The following is a 26,142-nucleotide window of genomic DNA, read 5'->3' on the forward strand; positions in this document are numbered from 1 at the left end:
CCCCAGCCATTTCAGGTCTCCAGGGCTTCTCAGGCCGAGCCTCTTTAGCCAATACCAGTGGCACCGGCCCGAAGAAACAGCTCTGGTTATGGCAATAAATAACGTAGATCAAGGACAAAACGAAAAAACAAACGGAAATGTATAATCGCTATTAGAACTTTAAATATTTCCCTTTTGTCGATAGAAAAAAAGTGCCCCCCTCCCAGTTTTGTCTCACAGTGCCTCCCCGCGTGCATCAGCCAAAGCCGCCTCTCCACGCTCAGTCTCCAGGCGCGCCTCCTCCGGCTCCGGACCCAAAGGTGCTCTCTCCCGTTTCTCCCCGCGTCATCGGCAGGTGTGCATCTCCACCACCCGGTGGCACTGTTTACACTTCACAAAGCAGCACCAGTGGAACTTGCAGCTGCACCGTTCCACCACCTCCACCTCGTCCGTGTGGAAGCCCCGGCCGCAGCACATCAGCTCGCAGCCGTCTATGGCCTTGGAGGTCTTGTTGCAGTGCCTCCCGCTGGTGCCCAGGACACCGTTCTTTAAGTCATGGTCGCAGAAGTCCGGGCTGGAGTCCAGGTAGACCAGGTCCTCGTCCGTGTGGGGCTTGAACTGGGAATTTTTGGGCACCAGCACTTTGGCCGAGCCGATTTTCCTCTGCTCGACCTCGGTGGCCCCGTCAAATTTCTCCTTCAGCACGTTGCCCACTTTGCGGAAGGGGGGCATGGCTTTCCAGCAGGTCTTCACCTCGCACGAGCCGGACACCCCGTGGCACTTGCACTCCACCCGCATGTTGTTGAGGATGGCCTGGAAAACAAAGGCGCAGAGCTGTTGGGGGTCCTGAGGAACACAGGAAGCTGCATTATACTGAGTCAGACCCTCGGTCCATCAAAGTCAGTACTGTCTACTCAGACTGGCAGTGGCTCTCCAGGGTCTCAGGCAGAGGTCTTTCACATCACCTACCTGCCTAGTCCCTTTAACTGGAGAAGCTGGGGATTGAACCTGGGACCTTCTGCATGCCAAGCAGATGCTCTACCACTGAGCCACAGCCCCTCCCCAACTCGACGGGATCAGCTGCAACTTGCTGGCGCTTTACACACACCCGCCCACCAATTGTGCCTAAGCCACACACAACCCCCATTACCTTCCTCCCCGCTTCATTGTTGTGAAGGTTCATGAGCGCCCTGCTCGAGGAAGCGCCTTTACTCCTTTCCCGCACATCGACAAAAGACTGCGAGAAGGCCACTCCGTAGGCAATGTTGTCGGAGCAGCCGGACCACTGGAAGCCTAAAAGAGAGCAGGGAGCGGAGGTCAGCATCGCTTTCGGAAGGAGGCTAGTAGCGGCAAGCAGCGTGATGCTTGTTCTGTGTGGCAGGCCACGTGAAGAATCAAGCGTGCCTCTCCCTCCTCTTCTTCGTTGAGACCCCAGGAAATGGCTGCGGCGGAGGCTAATCTGGTGAACTGGATTGGTTTCCCTACTCCTACACACGAAGCCAGCTGGGTGACTTGGGCAAGTCACAGCTCTGCTAGAGCTCTCTCAGCCCCACTACCTCACAGGGTGTCTGCTGTGGGGAGGGGAAGGGGATTGTAAACTGGTTTGAGTCTCCCTTAAGTGGTAGAGCAAGTCGGCATATAAAAACAAATTCTTCTTTGTGGGGACCCTAGGAAATGGCTGCTTCCAAGTGGTGTTTCCAGCCATGGCCTCTGTGCTCCCCTTGCCTGCAAAGGCTGCTGGGACATTAGCAGCAGCAGCAGCGCAGAACAATGTTGCAGCCTCAGAGCTTAATAGGCTCACGCCTGCCTCTCCCATTCACTTCCTTGACTTAAAAAATGAAAAATTTACAGAACTTATGTGCAGTTCTGAAGGCCTCACTTCAAAAAGGATGTGGACAGAATCGAGCGGGTGCAGAGGAGAGCGACGAGGATGGATCGTGGGCCTGGAGACCAAGCCCTGTGAGGAAAGGCTGAGGGAGCTGGGGAGGTTTAGTCAGGAGAAGAGGAGGTTGAGGGGGGACAGGATTGCTCTCTTTAAGTATTTGAAGGGCTGCCGCTTAGAAGAGGGCAAGGAGCTGTTCCTGTTGGCAGCAGAGAATAGGACTCGCAATGGTGGGTTTAAATTGAGGGAGGAAAGGTACCGGCTGGATATTAGGAATTTTTTAATTTTACAGTAAGAGTTGTTCAACAGTGGAATCGGCTACCTAGGGAGGTGGTGAGCTCCCCCTCACTGGCAGTCTTTAAGCAGAGACTGGACAAACACTTGTCAGGGATGCTCTAGGCTGATCCTGCATTGAGCAGGGGATTGTGCTAGATGGCCTGTAGGGCCCCTTCGAACTCTATGATTCTACAATCCAGTCCCCTCCTTATAGTCTGATGTGCAGTCCAACCAGAGTGAGGGTGCTGGTCGTTTGTGGCAGCCTTTTACTTTGCCCTTACCCCACCAGATCCCTTCTCGGTACGGCAGGTTGTACTCTCGAGACTCCCCCAGCCACCCCCCTCTGCCTGCAGCTGCTTTACATCCTTTCGGGTTAGAAGCGCCAGGCCATCCCAAGCGACAACTGGGCCCCGCAGCGTTGTCCTTCCCCACCCCTAGACGTGTACTCACCCTGAGGGCTGACCCCGTGCACTGTGCGATCGCACCCACATTTGTCGAGTTCCCCGCTGCTGCATGCCCTTGTCACGGCGAAGGCGACGCCAGCAGAGGAGATGGCGTACACAAAGGCAGCCTCTCGCGTCCCTGCCGGAAGAAGCAGAGAAAGACCCAAGGTGAGCGCATAAAGGAAAGAAATAACAGCTCCACGAGGCCGCCAAGTATATAGATCCTAAATAACAATTTTATAATGCTACCCCAAAGTATCAGTGCACAACTCTATAAAAATTCTACTAAGGTTAACGTTGCAGATGCCATTCAAGACCACATAGGATGAAACCCTTCATGTGTATAATTCAAGTCCAATGTGCATGAAAAGACACTGGTTGAAACAATCCTGATTGAAAATTGGAGATGATGAAGACGGTCACAAGCTGAAGTTGACACTCCAGTATTCAGTCGTTTCGCATAGCTTCCTTGGTTCCGACTGTATCCTTAAAATACAATCCAGCAGTGCATAATATATTCATAAATTATAAACATAAGCTAACAATGTGTGTGTGTATGTAAAGTGCCTTCAAGTCGCAGCTGACTTGGCGACCCCTTTTTGGGGTTTTCATGGCAAGAGACTAACAGAGGTGGTTTGCCAGTGCCTTCCTCTGCACAGCAACCCTGGTGTTCCTTGGTGGTCTCCCATCCCAATACTAACCAGGGCTGACTGCTTAGCTTCTGACGAGATCAGGCTAGCCTGGGCCATCCAGGTCAGGGCTAGGCTAACAATACACGATCAAAGAATAATGGATCTTACCACTAGAAAGGAGATGTGTATGCATAAAACATCTTCCCTGGAATTCACAACGTAAATTAACAGCTTTAGAGATGCATTCAGCAGTAGACACAGAAAAGAGACACAGAAAAGAGGCATTTATTCACTAGCTTAGAAGGTCCTTAATGAGACCTAATTAAAAGAACATTCCTATCTTCTATATACTTGGAGGCCTCGTGGTGCTGTTATTTCTTTACTGTAAGTTTGTCACCATGGGTTGTGTATTTTGTACCGTGAGCGTATAAAGGCGCATGCGTCAGTGAAACACAGCAGTACACTTTGGGGGCCAGGGAGGAATCCACACAGAGATACATCAAGGCCAAGCGACATAGTTCTCTGCATCAGGAGAGAAGCTTCACCTGGAGCCATTCTACCAGGTAGGCAGCTTTCACAGAAGATTACAGTGTGCTAGCGCACAGCTTTCACATGTGCTGTCTCTGCAATTTGCATATGTTCAACAACCAAATCACTCTATGGCACAGAAGGCATTGTGGGCTGTGGCTGATATGTTAGAGATGAACCAGACAGGCTATCTGGCAGCAGCAAAGACCACGGAAGCCACTGGTATGTTCAGTGGCCTGTTGAAGAATTAGGTGCCATGGGCTTACATACTACAAGCAAGAGTCTATGAAACGCCATAATACATGGATAGATACTGAACGTTCCTGGTTACAGTCTTCCAAAGCATCTCGCCCTAGGCAAGGAAGTTCCCCATCAAGTCGTAAAATGTATCCTATGATGTTGGAACAGAGAGAGGGAAGCCTCAGAGCTGATAAAAATGTTAGGCCCGGAATACAGGCTACATGTAAAACCACCAGTGTAAACTGTTACAGAAATATTTGAGACAGTTGATAACATAAGAAAAGCCCTGGTGGATCAGACCAAGGCCCATCAAGCCCAGCAGTCTGTTCACGCAGTGGCCAACCAGGTGCCTCTAGGAAGCCCACAAACAAGACGGCTGCAGCAGCATTGTCCTGCCTGTGTTCCACAGCACCCAATATGCATGCTCCTCTGATCCTGGAGAGAATCCAGGACTCTGATAAACATAATATAAATGATTCTGACATACATAATATAAATGACCGATAGACCATATGCATTTCGGTCTCTTGGGCCTTCCTCAGTGGTCATTTATATAAAACATGGTTATTAAAAACACATCCAGAAATTAGAAGCCCTTATATCTTGTGTGGCCAGATGTAAAATAGTAGCACCAAACGTAGGTCTTTAAACATGGTCACTTGCTCACGCAAGCATCTGTTGTAAAATTATCCATGTTTCCAGATGTGTATCACACCAACCGGTGACAACGTTTATTGAGAGAGGGGACCACAGAGCTGCACATCCAACATCCCAGGTTCACTGGCTGGTATCTTTAATTAGAAAAGACCTCTGCTGTGGCCCTGGAGAGCGCTCACGCACCTTCATCTCAAATTGAATCGAACCCTTTTATTGCATTGACTCAACGTCATAGCAACCAACAAACTCAGAATCATCAAATCACAGCGCAAATAGAAGCAAACGTAGCTACGTTGCCAACTATAGTGTAAAATCCACACGCAACAACAGATCAATTTCCTATCTTCCATAATAATGAACTACCCCATAAAAAATTACTCATCATAATAAAACTGTTCGTCAGCAGGGCTTCCATTAAGAGAGCTTAACTTTATCTTAGTCTTAGCAACCATGGCAATAAATTTTGCCCTTTGCGATTATCTCTATCCAGCCAATAGCGATACACGTTTATTCAAATTTGAACCTTCATATCAAAGAAAAGGGGGGGAAGTTGTGGGCCCCCCGCATGCAGTATATCTTGCTACTTTTGAGCCTCCACAATATTTCGGGTCCTTTAACTTGCTGAAACCCTTAAAAACAACCCTATTGGGTTGGTACGAATTACTAATATACTGCAGACGACAACTGCTAAGGCTTGCTGCAGGTAATCTAGGGAGTTCACAGCAGAAACGAGATTGAAATCAAGGACTTTCAGACTCATCACTCAGTTTCTTAGAAATGTTGCAATACCTGTTCTGGACAGACCCAAAATCCAGGCGAGTACAAAGCAGCTTCCTATGCAAACCCTTTGCAAGAGCTGAGCTCTCTGCATTCGGTTGTGCGCGGCGTTATTAACAATTAGTATACTGGCAAATCAAAGTTCTTGACTTCCAAGAAGTACTCCATATATCTTTATTCCCTTGCTATTAAGGCAGACTTGCCGTTAAAGAGCCTTGTGCAACCAAAGCGTTAAGACGCCTGACTTTACCTGTCTCCGAAGCTATTCTAGCTGCTGTTAAAACAACAATAAAAAGTCTTGTCATACCTTGCACGCTAAAAAAAAAAAAAAATCTCGTAGCCCGTGCTTTCAGGAGCCAGCGCCCGCTTTCTCAAATGCCTGAAGCGTATCCTGGTTTGTCAAAACATGCACACAAACTAAAGGGTGTGTATGTGTGTGCATTGTGTGTGTGTGTGTGTGTGTGTAACATGCTGTCAAGTCACAGCCGACTTAGGGCGACCCTGTAGGGGTTTCAAGGCAAGAGACTAACAGAGGTGGTTTGGGAGGGAGCTGTGGCTCAGTGGTAGAGCATCTGCTTGGCATGCAGAAGGTCCCAGGTTCAATCCCCGGCATTTCCAGTTAAAGGGACTAGGCAAGTGGGTGATGTGGAAGACCTCTGCCTGCGACCCTGGAGAGCCACTGCTGGTCTGAGTAGACAATACTGACTTTGATGGACCAAGTAGAAGGCTACTTAGCTTCTGAGATTGAGATCAGGCTAGCCTGGGCCATCTAGGTCATTTTTTTGGGGGGGGGGCTTATTGATGTGCATTATTATACAAAAACCCCAGATGAAAACAAGATCCAGTCAAAAAAGTAAACCATCCAATCAAAGCGGGCATGAACCACTCTGGCCTGTTGACGAATTGGCAATGTAAAATGAATGTGTCTAGTTCTACATAAAGTTGGCAAGCTGCTCACAGTTCTTAATGATCGTTAGCCTATCAAACAGATTTGCTACTAACTACTGCTGTAGACGCCCTGACCTGGATGGCCCAGGCTGGCCTGATCTCGTCAGATCTCAGAAGCTAAGCAGGGTTGGCCCCGGGTTAGTTTTTGGAGGGAGATCATCAAGGAAGTCCAGGCTTGCTACACAGAGGCAGGTGATGGCAAACCACCTCCGAAGGTCTCTTGCCTTGAAGACCCTACAGGGTCGCCATAAGTTGACTGTGACTTGAACACATGAAACTGCCTTATGCTGAATCAGACCCTTGGTTCTCTAAGTTTATCTCCCTCTGGCTTAGTTGGCATTCCAGCCATACAGGTCAGGAGCGTACTAAAATGTTGCTTATAGACGAAAATCCACAGGTTGCATTAGGAACGGCTAAGTTTTGTGCAGAATTCATCAGACGCTGCTGAGAACACCGGCATGTCAATAATTGTAATGGGTAGTATTTATAGAATGTAGAAATTTCTCCATCTTCTTATCTGAAATATCTTTTTGGTATAGGCTAGTATAATAAGATACAAATTTCAAATTTTTATTCATCTCCTCTGTAACCACCAAATTTAACATGTTTAAGGACATTCCCTTTGTTGAAGATTTTTATCAACTGTTGAAATGTTTGAATATGGTATTATGGAAAATAATAAAATTGTTTTAAAAAAAATAAAAGAATTGTAATGGGTAGTTTATATAGTTTATATAGTTTGCAAAGTGTACAAACAACTTTTTTACTATTTGTATTAACCTGTGGGTAGAGTGTAACACTGAGGGTTTTAATGGTAAATTGTGAAGAGCTGTGCTGGTCTATGACTGTTTTTAATATTGATTGATTGATTAATTGATTGACCCTTGGTCCATCAAAGTCAGTATTGTCTACTCAGCAGCTCTCCAGGGTCTCCGGCAGAGGTCTTTCACATCACCTACTTGCCAAGTCCCTTTAACTGGAGATGCTGGGGATTGAATTTGGGACCAAGTAGTTGCTCTACTACTGAGCTATGGTCCTTCCCTTGACTTGATGGAACTTTCCACCACTACACTGTTCTACAAACGCCTGCTAAGACCAATGCCATCGCCATTTTCCATGGACAGAAGAAACAGAGAAAACAGACAAAGGCGGGGGTGGGGGAGCCATCTTTTGTGACCTGAGTGATAAAAATGAAAAACAGTGTTTTTGCGGGGTGGGTGGAACAATTCAAAATGCAATTACTTTTCCATCACACCTATGGACTTTCTCCTCCTTTTCTCCCCTCCTTCTTTTGTTTCTTAACCAGCTTTCAGACACGCCTTGAGGAAATGCGGCCTCTAATTAAGGACCGCCCCCTCCATTTGTTTGAAGACTTTGAGGTGTGCCTGTCAAATGCAAATGACTTTGCCCATGCTTATCTCCATAGCCCATCAGTTTCTTTGAAGTGTTAAACCAAGATACAGCAAGGAGAGCCCAGCTGGATGAGGGCACAAAGGTCAACATCCTTTTCCCCATTGCAGTTTGGGGAAAGTCTACCAGCTATGCCAGAAAGAAGCTGCCTTTCTCTGGTGTTTCCCCAGCCCACTATTCAAAGGTAGACTGCCCCTGAACATGGAGAGCCCATTTAGCCGTATCAGTTGATAGCTGTTGATGGAGACGCCCTCCATAAATATATTGGATCTGGATGGCCACGTTTGGAAAAAGGAAATGGACCATAGTCTGATTTTATGGGACTGTCCTTATGCTTGTATAATGGACACTGACCCAAATCACAGGCTGCAACACATGAAGCTGCCTTCTACTGAATCAGACCCTTGGTCCATCAAAGTCAGTATTGTCTATTCAGACTGGCAGCGGCTCTCCAGGGTCTCAGGCAAGGGTCTTTCACATCACCTACCTGCCTCGTCCCTTTAACTGGAGATGGCGGGAATAGAACCTGGGAGCTCCTGCATGCCAAGCAGATACTCTACCACTGAACCAGGGCCCTTCCTCTAAGAAGGGAAGAATTAGTGTGGAAACTCCCCAGGGCACTGGGCAGTTGGGTCTCAGAACCCAGTAGCTATAGCTGTGGAATGCAGGATCTAGCTCTCCTCCCAGTTATAGCTCAGCCTTTCCCCTGCATTTTGCTACAACCGAGTCAGGATTCGAACCTGGGTTTGCCATACCAAAACTCAACTCTAAGTAGCCTTCTAAACCCCCCAACCCCCCCCCCCCACTGTCAGCCATAACCCCTCTTCAAAACCCCTCTGTGCGGAGCTCCAAATATATCTCTGCTCCACACCCTTTCTGCTCAACAGCTCTGTTCCCCAGCCAGGCCGCTCCAGCTGAGTCAGCAGAAGAGCGGTGATTCAGGGGGAAGCGCTGAATACCTGCCGCCGTGAGGTTTTTTTCCTTCTCGCAAGCTTGCCAAGGACAAGCGGGTCGCTCTGCTTTTCCCTCCTCGAGAGAGGAGGTGCGGGTGGAGATGGCTGTCTGTGTGCCCTCCCCGTTTAGGTTGGCGCATTGAGAGAGAGCGCGTGTGGGGGGGGGAGAGAGAACCAAAAGAGGAATATTGGTTTAGTGGTTATCAATTAAGTCTTGCAACACAGAGTTCCTGCCAAGGGCGGTTAGAGTGTAACAGACCCTTCTGTCTCTGAGGATATTGGCAGAGGCCAGGCGGGGCCCTTCGCCACTTTCCCACAGCGTCCGGCAGCCAGCAGAGAAGAACACAGATGCTCTTGACCTCTATAGCCTCTGCCCCAGTTCGGTCATCAGTTGGGCCCCCTGGTCGCCTGAACTACAGGGTTGCCGATCTCTTGGAACTACAACTGATCTCCAGACCACAGAGATCAGTTCCCCTGGAGAAAATGGCTGCTTCACACACATGAACACACGAAGCTGCCTTATACCTTGGTCCGTCAAAGTTGGTATTGTCTGCTCAGACCGGCAGCGGCTCTCCAGGGTCTCAGGTAGAGGTCCTTCACATCACCTACTTGCCTAGTCCCTTTAACTGGAAATGCCGGGGGTTGAACCTGGGACCTTCTGCATGCCAAGCAGAGGCTCTACCACTGAGCCACGGGCCCATCAGTAGTTATCACCTGCTCCATCAATAGCTATCAACTGATACGGCTAAATGGAAGAAGAGTTGGTTTTTATATGCCGACTTTCTCTACCACTTAAGGAAGAGTCAAACCGGCTTACAATCACCTTCACTTCCCCTCCCCACAACAGACACCCTGTGAGGTAGGTGGGGCTGGGGAAGTGTGACTAGCCCAAGGTCACCCAGCTGGCTTCATGTGTAGGAGCGGGGAAACAAATCCAGTTCACCAGATTAGCATCCACCGCTCACGTGGAGGAGCGGGGAATCAAACCCGGTTCTCCAGATCAGAGTCCACCGCTCCAAACCACTGCACTTAACCACATTACTCCACGCTGGCTCTCCATGTTCAGTGGCAATTTACCTTCGAAGGGTGGCCTCTATTGCTTTATACCCCACTGAGTTCCTCGTCCACCCCTAACTCTGCCCTCCCAAGGCTCCACCCCCAAATCTCCAGGGATATGGCAACCCTACCGAGCAAGGGAAGAGGAAACACGAACAGCGCAGGGCACCGGGGACTCGTTGAGGATGACCCAGCCGGGGAGGCAGCTGAACGACCTCCTTGTTAGTTAAGGTTAATAGCAGCCTAACCTTTGCTGGTTTTGCTCTGTGGCCGCCGAAAGGAGAGGCGACTTCAATTTCTGGCATTTCCAGCCCTAAACCTTCATAAGCACAAATCTACCCCCCCCCCCGAAGACAAGCAGAGGAAAGTCAAATAAGAGGCAGAGGATGAGCGTCGCTGGGGCGGGGGAGCAGGGCAGAGAAAAGGCCGAGGGCCTGCCAGTCTCAGGGCCCGATAAGGGACCAAGACGGATAACATCCCACAGAGAGCAAGCACGCCTCCGGTTGTGGGGAGTGGGGGAGGAAGCGAGCGTCCCGAACGGGGCAGCGACAGCAAGCCAAGTTCTCAGTCTGGGCTCATCGGTTCTCATGCCGTTTGAGGGTTTTCCAGCATTTTTGTACTCGGCGGAACCTCCATATCCAGAGGCAGCGTACCTCTGAATGCCAGGTGCTGCAGTGCGTTGACAGCGGTGAGGCGCTGGCCTCTTCCGTCCTTGAGGGCTTACCGGGAGTACTCTGACTCACCGCCATTTTAGTCTGGACTTCAGCTAACTGCAGATTTTATTGTTTGCCACTTCAGCTCAGTTGGCCGTGGGTGGTTGAATTTGGTGCTGCGTTTATTTCTTTTACGCTCCTCGTTGCCTTGTTAAGTCTGTTGGTTTTGTGGAATTATTGCCAGCATAATCCTCTTGTCGGATTTCTGGAGGCATCTGGCCAGCCACTGTGGGAAACAGGATGCTGGACCATATAGACCCCGGTCTGATCCTGCAGGGTTGCTCTTGCATTTCCAGCGATTTGTGTATTGAAAGGCATTACCTGGCTTTGGCAAAACACAAGGAGGTCCCGCCCTTATTGCTACTGCCAACCTAATACTCACGCTCCGTAAACATTCAGATTGCTTCATGGCAGTTGTAATGGGCTTCTGCAGATATGGATCTATGCCCGCACCTAACTCATTACTAGCCTCGCCTGTGTTCAGCTGGGGACTCGACACTGGGAGGGAGCCAGGCGATGGCCGGCAGAGATGTGCTGTAGTGAGAGGGAGGGGCAAGCTCTTCAGCCTTCACAGTCGCCCTGGGTGCTGCTGATGGTTGATTAACTGTGCAGGCTTCGTGACGAGGGGAGACAGAACAAGGGATGCCGGAATGGGCGAACTTCATGATCGCAGTGGAGGGATGGCTGTATGGGAATGTGGTGAGCTAAATCAAAACTTCTTAAACTGTGGGTCGCGACCCCATATGGGGTTGCATAACTGAATCATAGAATAGAATCATAGAGTTGGAAGGGACCACCAGGGTCATCTAGTCCAACCCCCTGTACAATCCAGCAAAGTCCAAACTACCTCCCCCACACACACCCCAGTAACCCATGCTCCATGCTCAGAAGATGGCCAAGGTGCCCTCCCTCTCATGATCTGCCTAAGGTCATAGAATGAGCATTGCTGACAGATGGCCATCTAGCCTCTTCTTAAAAACCTCCAGGAAAGGAGATCACCACCTCCAGAGGAAACCTGTTCCACTGAGGAACCGCTCTAACCATTAGAAAATTCTTCCTAATGTCTAGACGGAAACTCTTTTGATTTAATTTCAACCCGTTGGTTCTGGTCCGACCTTCTGGGGCAACAGAAAACAACTTGGCACCCTCCTCTATATGACAGCCCTTCAAGTACTTGAAGATGGTTATCATATCACCTCTCAGTCTTCTCCTCTTCAGACTGAATGTGGAGGTCGTGGAAAATTTGGCGACAGTATACATTTCTTCATGATTTATTATCAGTAAATGTTTGATTTCTATACTTATTTTATACACCTATATACCCAGGGTCCCGTAAAAATTTCTCGGGCAAAAAGGGGTCAAGAGTGGAAAACGTTTAAGAAGCCCTGAGCTAAGTGATTGGCAGCCCCAGACTCCAATCAGCACGAGCTATCCATCCCCAGTAGGGTTACCAGTTCCAGGTTGGAAAAATAACTGGAGATTTTGGGGGTGGAGCCTGAGGAGGGTGGGGTTTAGGAAGTGCCGCTGCAGGTCTGAGTAGACAATGCTGACTTTGATGGACCAGGGGTCAGATTCAATATAAGGCAGCTTCATGCGTGTTCATGTGTACTGTTTTGCAGTTATTTGGCTTGTTGCCGGCTGAGAGTGTTCCCCCCCCCCCCACTCCTGTTTTGCACATGAGTGCTTTTCCCCAGCAGGCTCCTGGGAAGACGACAGGATGCCGGAGGCTCCAGAGTTCACCAGAGCAATGCAACTCTCCCAACTCGGTCTCAACCATCCCGTCCCCCAATATGGTATCGTTTTACTCTGCTCTGGTTAGACCTCACCTAGACTATTGTGTTCAGTTTTGGGCACCACAATTTAAGAAAGATGTAGATAAGCTGGAACGTGTCCAGAGGAGGGCAACAAAGATGGTGAGGGGTCTGGAGACCAAGTCCTATGAGGAAAGGTTGAAGGAGCTGTGTATGTTTAGCCTGAAAAGAAGACTGAGAGGGGATATGATAACCATCTTCAAGTACTTGAAGGGCTGTCATATAGAGGAGGGTGCCGAGTTGTTTTCTGTTGCCCCAGAAGGTTGTACCAGAACCAAAGGGTTAAAATTAAATCAGAAGAGTTTCCGTCTAGACATTAGGAAGAATTTTCTAACAGAGCGGTTCCTCAGTGGAACAGGCTTCCTCGGGAGGTGGTAAGTTCTCCTTCCCTGGAGGTTCTTAAGCAGAGGCTAGATGGCCATCTGTCAGCAATGCTGATTCTATGACTTTAGGCAGTTCATGAGAGGGAGGGCATCTTGGCCATCTTCTGGGCATGGAGTAGGGGTCATTGGGGGTGCATGGGGGAGGTAGTTGTGAATTTATAGCATTGGGCAGGGGGTTGGACTAGATGACCTTGGTGGGGCCTTCCAACTCTATGATTCTATGATTCTGTGAATATGCCAATAAAAAAGCATCCCCACCTCTTCTGCAAAAAACAACAACCACAAAGCCTCACCTTGCGTGACCACTTTGCCAAACACAGGCAGGCTGTTCAACGTCGAGCAGTTCCAGCGGCGGTTCCGAAACTGGAACTGGCACTCCTCGATAGCCAGCTGCGCCCCCCGCCGCACCGAGTCCATGACCTCCAAGTTCCTCTTGCACATCTGCACTTGGCGCTGGATCAGACCTTTCAGCTTCTCGCACGTCTCCTCCTCCGAGATGCTCCCCACCGAAGACAGCTTTGCTAAATACCTGTGAGGGTGATGGAAAACAAAAGCTGTTGAAGAAGGGAAGAAGGGGACAGGATTCTGGCCGTCAGTCCCCTGGTTCCCGTTTCCGAGTCCTGTACCTATTTGGGAGGGGAGGTGTTTGGTTTTTTTGCTGTCAAGTCACAGCTGACTTATGGTGACCCCATAGGGTTTTCAAGGCGAGAGACCTTTGGAGGTGGTTTGCCATTGCCTGCCTCCACATCACGTCCCTGGTATTCCTTGGAGGTCTCCCATACAGATATTTGCCAGGGTCTGGGCTGAGGGTGTGTGACTGGCCCAAGGTTACCCGGCAAGCTACTGTGGCAGAGTGGAGATTCGAACCTGGGTTTGACAGGTCCTAGTCCGACACCTTCACCACTACACCATGCTGGCAGCCTGTGTTTGGGTCAGAGAATCCCCAAGGCAGCTAACTGTAGACAATCATTCTGAAATCACATGTTAAAATACTGAGGGAAACAGCTGGGAGAGCTTGGCCATCACACCCAGAGTCATTTATTTATTCGCTTATATCCCACCTTCCTCCCCCAAAGAGGACCCAAAGCAGATTTCATGGTACACCTCTCTTCTATTTTCATCCTCACAACAACCCTGTGAAATAGGTTAGACCGAGGGGGTGTAACTGGCCCACGGTCATTCAGCAAGCTTCCATGGCAGAGGGTGGATTGGAACCCAGGGCTCCCAGACCCTAGTCTGACATCCCAACCACTTCCCCACACTGGCTCTCTTTGCAGTCTCTTGTGCCTCATCATTTCGGAACGTCTGTTTCACTGGTAGTAGAAAAGAGCAAGAGACCAGTAGCACATTAAAGACTTAACAACATTTCTGGCAGAGAATCAGCATGGTGTAGTGGTTAAGAGCGGTGGACTCTGATCTGGAGAACCGGGTTTGATTCCCCACTCCTCCACACGAGTGGCGGATGCTAACCTGTTGAACTGGATTTGTTTCCCCACTCCTATACTTGAAGCCTGCTGGGTGACCTTGGGCTAGTCACAGCTCTCTTAGAGCTCTCTCAGCCCCACCTACCTCACAGGGTGTCTGTTGTGGGGAGGGGAAGGAGATTGTAAGTCGGTTCGATTCTGCCTTAAGTGGTGGAGAAAGTCGGCATAAAAACCCCCAACTCCTCCTCCTCCTCCTCCTCCTCATATACGTTTTCTGAAGAAGTGAGCCATGGCTCACAACAACTCCTACCCTGCCAGAAATTTTGTTAGTCTTTAAGGTGCTACTTGACTCCTGCTCTTTTCGACTGCTAGCGACAGGCTAACACGGCTACCCGTAGTGTTTCGCTAGTGTCAGTAACAGAACAGTGAATCTTTCATCTCCTCCAGCAGGCCTCTGACATTCTGAGCATCACCATTACTATAACAAGATCTTCAGGCTTTGACCTATTGGTGTTTAAGAGGCTCCTCCGTCCGGCTTTCTGGTTACTCAGTATTTCCTTTTGAGGGGGAGGGATCTACATAGGAGATACCAGAACCATTTCTGGACATGCTGCAAGCCCTGGTTGCTGGCTTAACACGAAATGATTCTCAAGTATCCTGGCCAGGGAGCCTCAGTCCTCTGCGGAGCCCCCTCCGGACAGAATAAATTATGCAAAGTAAGCAAACGGGCGTAACATTCACACCGGAGATTCTCACTCCACAGCATTGTCTGAACGGCACAGCATAACAGTACCGTTCATGCCGGTTGGGGTATACCCCCTCCCTGAGCTCTGCCCGGGGCCCGGTCGCGCTCAACAGCCGCTCTTTGTCTCCCCAGAATGGAGAGGCATAGACCTGACGCGGCCCAGTGTATCCAAGGGCTATTAGGAGAAGCCAGAGTGGTCTGAAACCAGCCAAAGTCAGCAGAACGAAGACACTGGCTGCCAACTCCGGCCGCCACAAGGCTCCCCGAGCACGGGTATGTTCTGATCGGCCTGAGGCTCCCTCCAAACCACTTCCCTCCTTCAAGACCACGGTTTGTGCGCCTGGCTCCTTTCGCCGTACGGAGCCAGGCCTTTTCGACCACTTGGAACGGCTGTGGGGCTTCGAGACAGAAGCCTCATGCAGACAAGACCCGTCAGAGGTCAGCATATCCTCTGGGGGTACCGGAGGCCTTACAATTCTCCAAACTGCTGCCTTGCCCCCACACTCCCTGGTCTCCCAAGCCTGTGCAAGCAGAGCAGCCAAGCAAAGACCTCCTCGGCTTGCAGAGGCCAGAAGCTATTGTGATGTCTGCTTATAGTGTTATTCACATGAACACGTGAAGCTGCCTTCTACTGAATCAGACCCTGGGTTCATCAAAGTGGCTCTCCAGGGTGTCAGGCAGGGGTCTTTCACATCACCTACTTGCCTAGTCCCTTTAACTGGAGATGCTGGGGATTGAACCTGGGACCTTCTGCCCCCTCTCCACAATAATCACAGTTGTCTACTCAGACTGGCAGCAGCTCTCCAGTGTATCAGGCAGAGGTCTTTCAAATCACCTATAATATAATGCTTCTAACTGGAGATGCCAGGGATTGAACCGGGGACCTTCTGCATGCCAAGCAAATGCTCTACCGCTAAGCCATGGCCACTCCCCAAAGGATTTCTGTGGAAAAAGATGTTTCTGGCACTCAGGGAGGAATGTACACATTTATTCTAATATCAAGTCAGGCTAGCTCAGTATTGCCTATTTTGAGTAGCAATCATTCCCTGAGGTGGTGAAGGGCCTTTTGCTAGCCAGATCCTTATACCATGGCATACAACTGATCCATCTGATCTGTCCCTTCTGATAAGCAGCAGATCTCAGGCAAGGATCTTTCCCCATCCAATTACCTGCTATTCTAAGAAGAAGAGGAAGAGGAAGAGTTGGTTTTTATATGCCGACTTTCTCTACCACTTAAGAATCAAACTGGCTTACAATCACCTTCCCTTCCCCTCCCCACAACAGACACCCTGTGAGGTAGGTGGGGCTGAGAGAGCTCTAAGATAGCTGTGACTAGCCCAAGGCCACCCAGCTGGCTTCATGTGCAGGAGTGGGGAAACCAATCCAGTTCACCAGATTAGCCTCCGCCACTAATGTGGAGGAGTGGGGAATCAAACCCAGATCGGAGTCCACCGCTCTTAACCACTGTGCCTTGGAGATGCCAAGGATTGAACCTGCAGGCGAAAACACGTGCACCGCCCCTGTGCTAGAGCCCCTCCAGATGGAGAATTCTGGGGAGGCTAGACATGCTTTCCCAACAGGAGCCACTCCACTTCGCCAACAGGCAGTACTGCTAATCAGTTTCAGTGTTGGCCAGCCAAAATCTGGCTCCTGTCTTCTGCCCTTGCTCAGCTTACCGCTGGCTCTGCACACTTATTTGACTTTTATCACACGCATTCTCCAAAGAGCTCACGACAGTGCACATGGCCCCTCATAGAATCATAGAGCTGGAAGTGACCACCAGGGTCATCTAGTCCAACCCCCTGCACAATGCAGGAAATTCACAACTACCTCCCCCCCACACACACCCAGTGACCCCTACTTCATGCCCAGAAGGCGGCAACAAAAGCCCTCCAGGATCCCTGGCTTATCTGGCCTGGAGGAAAATTGCTTCCTGACCCCAAAGTGGCGATCGGCATTTCCCTGGGCATACAAGGAAGGGCCACAAGAGCCAAACACTGGCGCAACCCTTCCTTCCCTCCCTCTCATGATCTGTCTAAGTTCACAGAATCAGCATTGCTGACAGATGGCCATCTAGGCTCTGCTTAGAAACCTCCGAAGAAGGAGAGCCCACCACCTCCCAAGGAAGCCTGTTCCACTGAGGAACCGCTCTAACTGTCAGGAAGTCCTTCCTAATGTTTAGCCGGAAACTCTTTTGATATAATTTCAACCTTCTCCCATGTCATGTTCACAACAACTATACAGCAGCTTGCCAAAACTCACCCAGTGAGCCTCATGGCTGAGTGGGGATTTGAACCTGGCTCTCTCCAGTCGTAGCCCAGCGCTCTAACCACTACACCACCCTGGCTCTCTTGCTGCTTCCACTATACCCTTCTGAAGGCAATACTGATGAAAGAACTGGTGGTCATGGCGGCCGGGAAGAGTGGTCCCAGAGGACAGCTCTCCTCTCCTTGGAGTTGAAGAGAGTTCCATCTGGCATGGGAAGAGGCCGATTGTTCAGAGCCTCAAGATATTTCCCAGATTTTTCCAGGCGATGGAGAGTCCGAAACTAAACGCGGAGGATGGACCAGAGAGCAACAGGCCCCTTTCAAACATTTCCAAACAGATGCTTCAGATAACGGCTTCCCAAAACAAATGCTTATTGCTGTTGGAGATGATAAAAATGAAGATTAATGTGTTATTTCAACGGATGGAATGGGTTCGGAGCCGCTGGCTCCACAAATAAGGTTGCCAGATGTCCCTTCTTGCAGCTCGTGACAGCTCTGGGGAGGGAGAGCGGCGGGCCCTCCTGAAAACACCCCGCTCTGCAGAAACTCTCTGAACAGTTTCAAGCGACTCTGCGTGTCCATTTTAGCAACCCTCTTTGCAGAGGCTGTGGATTCTCTCAAGCGCAATGAGACACTGCGTATTTCTTCCATGCAATTATGCGCCAAAATCCCCTTATCCTGGATACATCAGGCAAGAGGAGCAGGCGTTTGCTCCTTGTCATAATTTCATCTGCTTTTGCTCGGTGGCAGGAGGGGTGGGGATGGCCAAGAAGAACACAGAAATCCCTTACTGCTACAAACAAGGTCCCAGCCCGGAACGGCACCTGAGATAAGCTGACTTTGGTAGCCATAAGAACCAAGAAGCTTCTTAGGTTTGAACTGGAAACCGAGATTCGCGGATGGCTGACTCCTACGGCAGAATGGCACGTTCATGGGTTTGCAGAAGATACATTGTTCCAACTAGTTAACTCCACCCCTGTCCCCAGTTCCCAAAGCTTCTCCTTGCGTGACGGGAACTGGCCACCACGAATGAAAGACCTGCCTGACTGTATCAGACGGAGGCCTGTTTGCCGGCATTTGTCCCTCTGCTCTGCAAAGTTCGAAGCCTTCCTTCAGCCTAACAGAGAAGAAGGAGGAGTTGGTTTTTATATGCTGACTTTCTCTACCACTTAAGGGAGAATCAAACCGGCTTACAATCACCTTCCCTTCCCTTCTCAACAGACACCCTGTGAGGTAGGTGGGGCTGAGAGAGCTCTAGGAGTTGTGACTAGCCCAAGGTCACCCAGCTGGCTTCATATGTAGGAGTGGGGAAACAAATCCAGCTCACCCGATTAGAGTCCGCCACTCATGTGGAGGAGTGGGGAATCAAACCCAGTTCTCCAGTTCAGACTCCACCGCTCCAAACCACTACATCATGCTGGCTGTCTGGCAAGTAGCTAGTCAATTGAAAAATTAAGTACCCTAAGGTAAAAAAACCGCATACGAAAGGGCCAAAATTAATACTAAGTATGAATGATCTTATGAAAATGTATCTAATATATTTATTACAATAAAAATCCACAACTTGTCTAAGGCCCTAATATAGCCTCTATATTTCTGTTGTACATATGAACATATAACACAAATAGACACATAATAACAACTGAATATTTGGACCAAAAGTGCGACCATACACGTTTCGGCCATGTGGCCTTCTTCAGTGATCTACATACATAAATACATTTTCATAAGATCATTCATACTTCGTATTCATTTTGGCCCTTTCGTATGTGGTTTCTTGACCTTTAGGGTACTTAATTCTTCAGTTTATAGGATTAAGGCCCCCCTTTTTTTGTGTGGACTGTAGCCAGTCTCAAACATCAGTTGCCCAGCTCTCCTGTCTCTCATTACATGTTTGTGTGTGTGTGTAAGAGAGAGAAAGAATAAGAGTTGGTTTTTATATGCCGACTTTTTCTACCACTTAAGGGAGACTCAAACTGGCTTACAACCGCCTTCCCTTCCCCACAACAGACACCTTGTGAGGCAGGTGGGGCTGAGAGAGTGTGACTAGCCCAAGGTCACCCAGCTGGCTTCATGTGCAGGAGTGGGGAATCAAACCTGTTTCTCCAGATCAGAGTTCACCAGATTAGCCTCCACCCCTCATGTGGAGTGGGGAATCAAACCTAGTTCTCTAGATCAGAGTCCACCGCTCCAAACCACTGCTCTTAACCACTACAGAGCAAAGTCTACACAGCAAAGTCAACCGGTCTCACTGCGTATTGATGATGGCCAGTGATTTTAAATCTCCCGGAGGGCTGTTTTAGACCCTGCAAGAAAGTCCTGCAAGAAAGCCTACCAGAAAGCCACTGGCTAGACAAGGGGAAGCCCTAACCTGGATTACCTAGGCGAGCACAATCTCATCAGATCTTGGACTCTAAGCAGGGTCGGCCTTGGTCAGTATTTGGATGGGAGACCACCAAGTAATACCAGGATCACGATGCAGAGGCTGGCATTGGCAAACCACCTCTGAATCTCTGGCGTTGCACAAACACAAAAATATCCCTCCCCCCCCCCCCCACATATATGGATTTTAGGAGAGCTGTGTTTTGAGAGCAACCTTTATTAGCTCCCTCTAGGCTGAATTCATTTCGAGGCAATTTGCAGAGCATGCTAGTAGGAACATGTACCAATAAGCCTTCCCTTTCTGACAGCTTGACAGATTTCTCCTCCCTCCCTTTACAAAGGAAAAAATGCTTTGGCTTCTCAGGCTCGGAGGTCGAGGGAGAAGGCGTCCGGCCCTCTTTTAGCCAGCTGCTCGCACGCCGGCCTTAGTGCACCCTTACTCTTGGCTGGGAAAAATGGGTTCCCGTTGGCAAAGGGCTGCCCTCCTCCCAAGCTAAGAAGATCTCCGCCAGAGCTTCTCGTCCCTAACCTCCTGGGCCAGTCCCTCTTCCTCGAGCGCGGTTCTTCTGCCACCCCTCTGCCCGACACTGCGCACAACTGCACAGAGCCTTACGGCCGCCTGCGAACATGATGCCCGCATCCTTTTATACCTTTGCCATGTAATGCTTCACCCTTGGCTCAACGGGGGTCCCACTCACACACCTTGGAAGATCAACTATGGGAGGAGCCGTGGCTCAGTGGTAGAGTCTCTGCTTGACATACAGAAGGTCCCAGGTTCAATCCCCGGCATCTCCAGTTAAAGGGACTAGGCAAGTAGGTCTAGGCAAGTAGGTGGTGTGCCTGCCTGAGGCCCTGGAGAGCCACTGCCGGTCTGAGTAGACAATATTGACTTCGCTGGACCATGGGTCTGATTCAGTAGAAGGCAGCTTCATGTGTTCATGTGTGACTCTCAGTAAATCCTCCCAAGAACGTGCTCGGTCACCACAATTGTAAACGGCGCCCTCTGGCCCACCTGGGTTATTCATCGTCAGGGCAGACATGCCAAGCATCTCCCCAGGGGACAGCCTCTCACCAGTCCCTACAAAAATTTTTTCCACAATCCCAATGTTTATCCCGCCCTTCCACCAAAGAGTTGGGGGTCCGCTCTTCTACTTCCCTCCTCCTCCATTTTATTCTCGAAACCGCTCTGTGCGGTAAGTTAGGTTGAGGGAGCGATTGTACCGTGATTCCCCCCACCCCCAGTGAGCTTCATGGCCAAAAGAGGACTTGAACCCAGATCTCAGTGGTAGCGTGTACACCTTTAACCACTGTGCCGTGCCAGCTTGCTCTTTGAGAACTAAGCAGAACGTTGGCAACCAACAATGGTTATTCTCGTTCCTGTCGTGCCGTGCGTGTACAGGCCATCTTCTTCGGACCTCGAAGCCAGAGCCCGGTCCCTGCCCCAATCTAAATTTGGATCGGGCGTGCTAGCAAGTACACAGAGAGCAGGAGGACAAACGAGGATAACGGAGGATAAAAGGAACCGGAGGCCGATTTAGGAGCCGTATCTTTTTATTGTCCTCTGCGCTGGTGCCGCACGGCGGCTAAGCTCAAGAATCCCCTCCTTCGTGTCTGGCCTCTGTGGTGGACGCAGCAACCTCGGACAAGCTGTGCTCTCCTTCTCAAGACCCAGCTAAACCAGCCGCGAGGAGATCAGTGAGCGGCTCTCGCTTGGGCATATTTCTTTGGGAAATGAAAAAAGGGTTCCCTCTCTGGATCGGTGCTGGAAGAGGGGCGAGGAAATTAGCCTTTCCCCCACCTCCTCCTATTTCAGACTCTGAGCAGGAGCTACAACATGTTGACATGTTCCGTGTGTGGGTCTCCCAGTCTCTCCCCTTGTTTGACCCCCTCCTGTGTGAAGGGTGGGGATTTGCTCCCTCCCCATCAGCAGTAAGGGAATAACAACATCAGCCTACCTTACAGGGAGGTTGTAAAGATTGAGAGCCAGTGCAATGTAGTGATTAAGAGTATCTGGGAAACCCAACTTTGAATCCCTGCTTGTGCTGTGGAAGCTCGCTGGCTGACCGTGGATCAGTCCCACACACACAGCCTAACCTACCTGACGGGGTTGTTGTGAGGATACAATGGAGGAGTCCCCACTGGGGAGAAAGGCAGGGTATAAATGAATAGAATCATAGAATCATAGAGTTGGGACCACCAGGACCATCAAGTCCAACCCCCTGCACAATGCAGGAAATTCACAACTACCTCCCCCCTCCACACCCCCAGTGACCAGAAGATGCCCAAGATGCCCTCCCTCTCATCATCTGCGATTCCCCACTCCTCCACATGAGCAGCGGACTCTAATCTGGAGAACCGGGTTTGATTCCCCACTCCTCCACATGAAGCCAACTGGGTGACCTTGGGCTAGTCACAGTTCTCTCCGAACTCTCTCAGCCCCACCTACCTCACAAGGTGTCTGTTGTGGGGAGAGGAAGGGAAGGAGATTGTAAGCCGTTTTGAGACTGCTTAAAGGTAGAGAAAATCGGCATATAAAATACAGCTCTCCTTCTTCTAAAGAAAGAACAAGATAATAGGCCTGAAGCACTGCAAACGCTCAAAGGTACTACATACAAGATCGTCTTGTGAGTCCCTTGTAAAGCAGTTTCTAAAACGGGAAAAGAGGCTAAATGCAAAATAAAAGAGGACAACATCTCCCCACCCCTCATATGAGGCTGCACCTGCCAGATTCTGTCGCCATATGATGCACAGACCGCATCTGAAGCTGGGAGGTAGCTGTGGATCTGGGCCCCTTGCTGGAGTAGTTGCCAAGAGGGGATGTTGTCCTCCGGGTAACCTCTCATCACCCGTCAAGATCCTTCCACTGGAGGTGCTGTCAGCCAGGCCGGCGCGGATCCTGCCAACTCCAAAAAGCAGCCCTGCCTGTTCCAGCTAAGCCCCCCAAAGCTCCTGCTGGCAGAGGAGAGGATCCCTTAAAGCCACCCTTTGTTTTCTCTTGCAAAATTAAAATTAGCCCAGGGTTGTCGAAGCCGGGTTGAGGAATCTACAGGGAGGGCGATTCCTGAAGAGTAAAGCTCCGGCTTTTCGGAGGGTTCTGCCCTCCCGAGGGAATATCTCCCTACACTCTGCTCTGCCTTAATGCTACTTCAGCAGCGGGGCAGGGGGGAATGCCAGCCTTGGACATGTGTGGCCAGCCCAAGTGCCGGTGATGGCTGGTCTTCTTCCTCCCTGCTTCTCATGCCAGAGTGTCAAAACGTGGGTATCAGTGGCCACTGGCATTCTCAGGAGCTCAACAATGGCCGCTAGGAGAGCTGCCACCCAAAGGGAGACAGCAGGGCACATAGCGAGGCGTTTCTTGTTCACTGATTTATTTATTTATATTTATACCCTGCTTTTCTTCCCAATGGGGACCCAAAGCGGCTTACAACCTCGTTCTCCCTTCCTCCGTTTTACCCTCGTGACGGCCCTGTGGTGTAGGGTAGGCTGAGAGTGCGTGAGTGGCCCAAGGTCACCCAGCAAGCTTCCATGGCAGAGTGGGGGATTCGAACTTGGATCCCACATCCGACTCCCTAGCCCACATTGTTTTAGAATGTCCACAAAATAATATTGCATGAAATAAATATATCACTCTCTGGATAAAACAGCTAAAGACACTTTCTAAGAAGCGGATGCTGCGTTATCCGCTGTCAAACAGATCGGTCAGTTGTGTGAGAGACGAGGCAACTTTTTATAGTGTCGAGGAAAAATTAAATTTCATTTCCCCCTTTAAAGTGTGAAGCAGTTGATGGATAGCCACTGGCTCTTAAATCTAGGGAAAGGAAGGATCCCACATCTTGGTCCGAGGCGCTTAACGCTATACCACGCCAGCAGATAAGCGAGAAAGAACGATAAGCCGTTATCAGCTACCCCTTTTTTCCTTTCCCTCTCGTGCCAGCCCTCGAATTGCAGGCGAAAAGGGCTTGAGCTAGCACTCCGCTCCCTCTTGCTCATCCCTCGAGAACAGACAAGGTATCCGACTCCCCAGGCTATTTGGGAAAGAAAAAAATTCACGCGAACACCCAATCCACCGAGCGTGCACATGCTTGCTCCCACACCCGCACAAAGGCACTGCTTGGCTCTTCAAGCCTTGCTTCCCTCCCCCGACAGAATTCCCACAGGTTCTCCCCCTTGTAAATCAGCCCAGAGAGGGTGGCGACGCGCCCTGATCTAAGCACAGGCGGCGGCTTTAACCCCACAGCGCAAGAACGGTGTCCTGCCGTGCCCTCGCAGAGCAGAAAGAGCAAGTTCACCGGCATCTCAGAGCAGCGAATCAGAAAGTGGCCGTGGAGCTCCCAGGGCGACCTGGGGCCAGGCACTCTCTCACAGCCGAGCCTACCTTGCAGGGTTGTGGCACAAGATTGCAGTGGAGGAACAGCTTGGTCCTGCCGTGTCTCCTCAACCACTTGGAGGGACGGCAGGGGGAGCATACGGGCCAGACATACAGACGGTCTTTGCTCCTCTGTGCTGCCACAGGCCTTTCAACCAAGCGAGTGTAGCATGCTGCCCGAGAATCTGAGCTACGAATTGGGAGGTTCGTGGTGCAGATCCCATCTCTGTGCCTCAGAGGAGCCTCTCTCAGCCTCAGACAAGCCTCTCTCAGCCTCAGCCCCTTCCATCTGCAAGATGAGGATAATAAAAACGCTGACCTACCTTATAAGGTGGGCATAAGGATTATCATAAGAATGTGTGTGAAGTACCTTGGACATTTCACAACATGTGCTTATTCATTTATAAAGGCAGCAGTAAAAGGGAAGGGGTCAAATCCTGCCAGCAAGTGAAGAAAATGCATCTATTCTTGAGTTAACGTTTTTTTTTTTGGGGGGGGGAAGGAACATGGCATTCGACTTGATCAAAATGCAGAGAATGGAGAAAATGGATCCCCGTATCTTAGTAGTCTGGCTCAGGCTGTAATAACAATACACTATAGTTATTATTATTATTATTTGCCATCAAGTCACAACTGACTTATAGCGACCCCATAGGGTTTTCAAGGCAAGAGACATTACGAGATGGTTTGCCATTGCCTGCCTCCGCGTCACTCCCCTAGTATTCCTTGGAGGTCTCCCATGCAAATTCTTGAAAGGGTCGACCATGCTTAGCTTCTGAGATCTGACGAGATCAGGCTATCCTGGTCCAGGGCTATATAATTATTACATAATGGTAATAGTATTTATATCACATCTTTTTCCTAAATGCACTTTATAGACATTGTGTTAGTAGTTTTTACAACTGTAAGGTTGACTGGGACCTAGATCGTAGGGGCAAAGGCCTGAAGCTGGCTAGCAGCAGGTGGTGAAAGAGTTCACGCCAAAGATCCAAACCAGCAACTTCGTGACTCACGCCCAACACAGTAACCTGCTGGGCCAAAGTTGTTTTCTCTCGTTTTCCTACCATTTTGCGGTCCCAGGGCTTTAGTTTCTGCCTTTCACACCTACAAAAATGAAGACGTGTGTCATAGTAGTTAGAGCAAGGGATTAAAGAGGATCAAACCCTTTTTTGGGGGGGCTTGAAATCTTAAGGGATTCCAAGCCAGTCACTGTCGTTCAGCCTAACCAACCTCACGGGGTTGTGGAGGGCAGGGCCCAACCTGCTGCCCTGGTGGCTCCAGAGAGAAGGCCCTGTTTTGTTTTGTTGCTGTCAAGTAGCGGCTTTAGGGTTGCCAGGTCCCTCTTTGCCACCGGCGGGAGGTTTTTGGGGCGGAGCCTGAGGAGGGCGGGGTTTGGGAAGGGAGGAACTTCAATGCCATAGAGTCCAATTGCCAAAGCGGCCATTTTCTCCAGGTGAACTGATCTCTATCGGCTGGAGATCAGTTGTAATAGCAGGAGATCTCCAGCGAGTACCTGGAGGTTGGCAACCCTAAGCAGCTTGCTCATGGTGACCCCATAGGGTTTTCACGGCAAGAGGCGTTCAGAGGCGGTTTGCTATTGCCTGCCTCCACGTGGGCTGAGAGAGTTCTGAGAGAACTGTGACTGGCCCAAAGTCACCAAGCAGGCTTCATGTGGAGGAGCGGGGAATCGAACCCAGTTCTCCTGATTAGAGTCCCACCACTCTTAACCACCTCACCACACTGGCTCTCTGAGGGCAGGCCTGCTAAAGATCAAATAAATACAGCGGAAGAGCTTCCGCAAATGCTCCTTTGGCATCCTTAAATTTTGCTTTCCTGGGGCTCCTTTTTTTTTTAAGGGTACAAAGGAAGAACAATTAAGCAGAGAAATGGAAGAGAACATCCACATATAATCTGGGCCAGAATTCAGTTCGGGAACCAATTCCAGTTCCTGGGTTTCAGACTCGAAATGTGTGCAGTGGTTACGAAATAAGGATGCTTCTGCGCATGCACAGAATGCCTTTCCCCCTACCCAGCGCAGAATCAGGCCGCTCGCTCCTGGCTCAGCCGTCAAGTACACAAGTTTGCATTAGCGGCGCGAACCCAGACCCCAGTTTGGAAAGCCTCCCTGGGGTCCCACAGCCGGCTGACCACAAACCCACTTCGAGCCCAGACTGCAAACCTAGCTGACTCCAAGCAAGATTGCGCAACCTCGACGTTCAGATGGATTGGAGGAAAGCCGAGAAGAGGGAAGGTCCTCTTCCCTCTTCTCC

At 50.1% G+C, this 26,142-nt stretch overlaps 1 protein-coding gene across 1 annotated transcript in view; it reads right to left on the reverse strand.

The window, feature by feature from the left end:
- Positions 1-320: 320 nt before the first annotated feature.
- Positions 321-26,142, reverse strand: part of WNT4 (Wnt family member 4) — a 38,146-nt gene continuing 12,324 nt past the window's right edge. The window contains exons 2-5 of the mRNA XM_056865229.1: positions 12,982-13,217; positions 2,588-2,719; positions 1,130-1,272; positions 321-792 (exon numbers count right to left, since the gene is read on the reverse strand). Coding sequence (XP_056721207.1) covers positions 325-792; positions 1,130-1,272; positions 2,588-2,719; positions 12,982-13,217 — 979 coding nt within the window. The 3' untranslated portion in view covers positions 321-324. The remainder of the gene's footprint in view (positions 793-1,129; positions 1,273-2,587; positions 2,720-12,981; positions 13,218-26,142) is intronic.

The sequence above is a fragment of the Euleptes europaea genome, chromosome 19 (assembly GCF_029931775.1).
Source record: "Euleptes europaea isolate rEulEur1 chromosome 19, rEulEur1.hap1, whole genome shotgun sequence".
Classification (NCBI taxonomy): Eukaryota; Metazoa; Chordata; class Lepidosauria; order Squamata; family Sphaerodactylidae; genus Euleptes; species Euleptes europaea.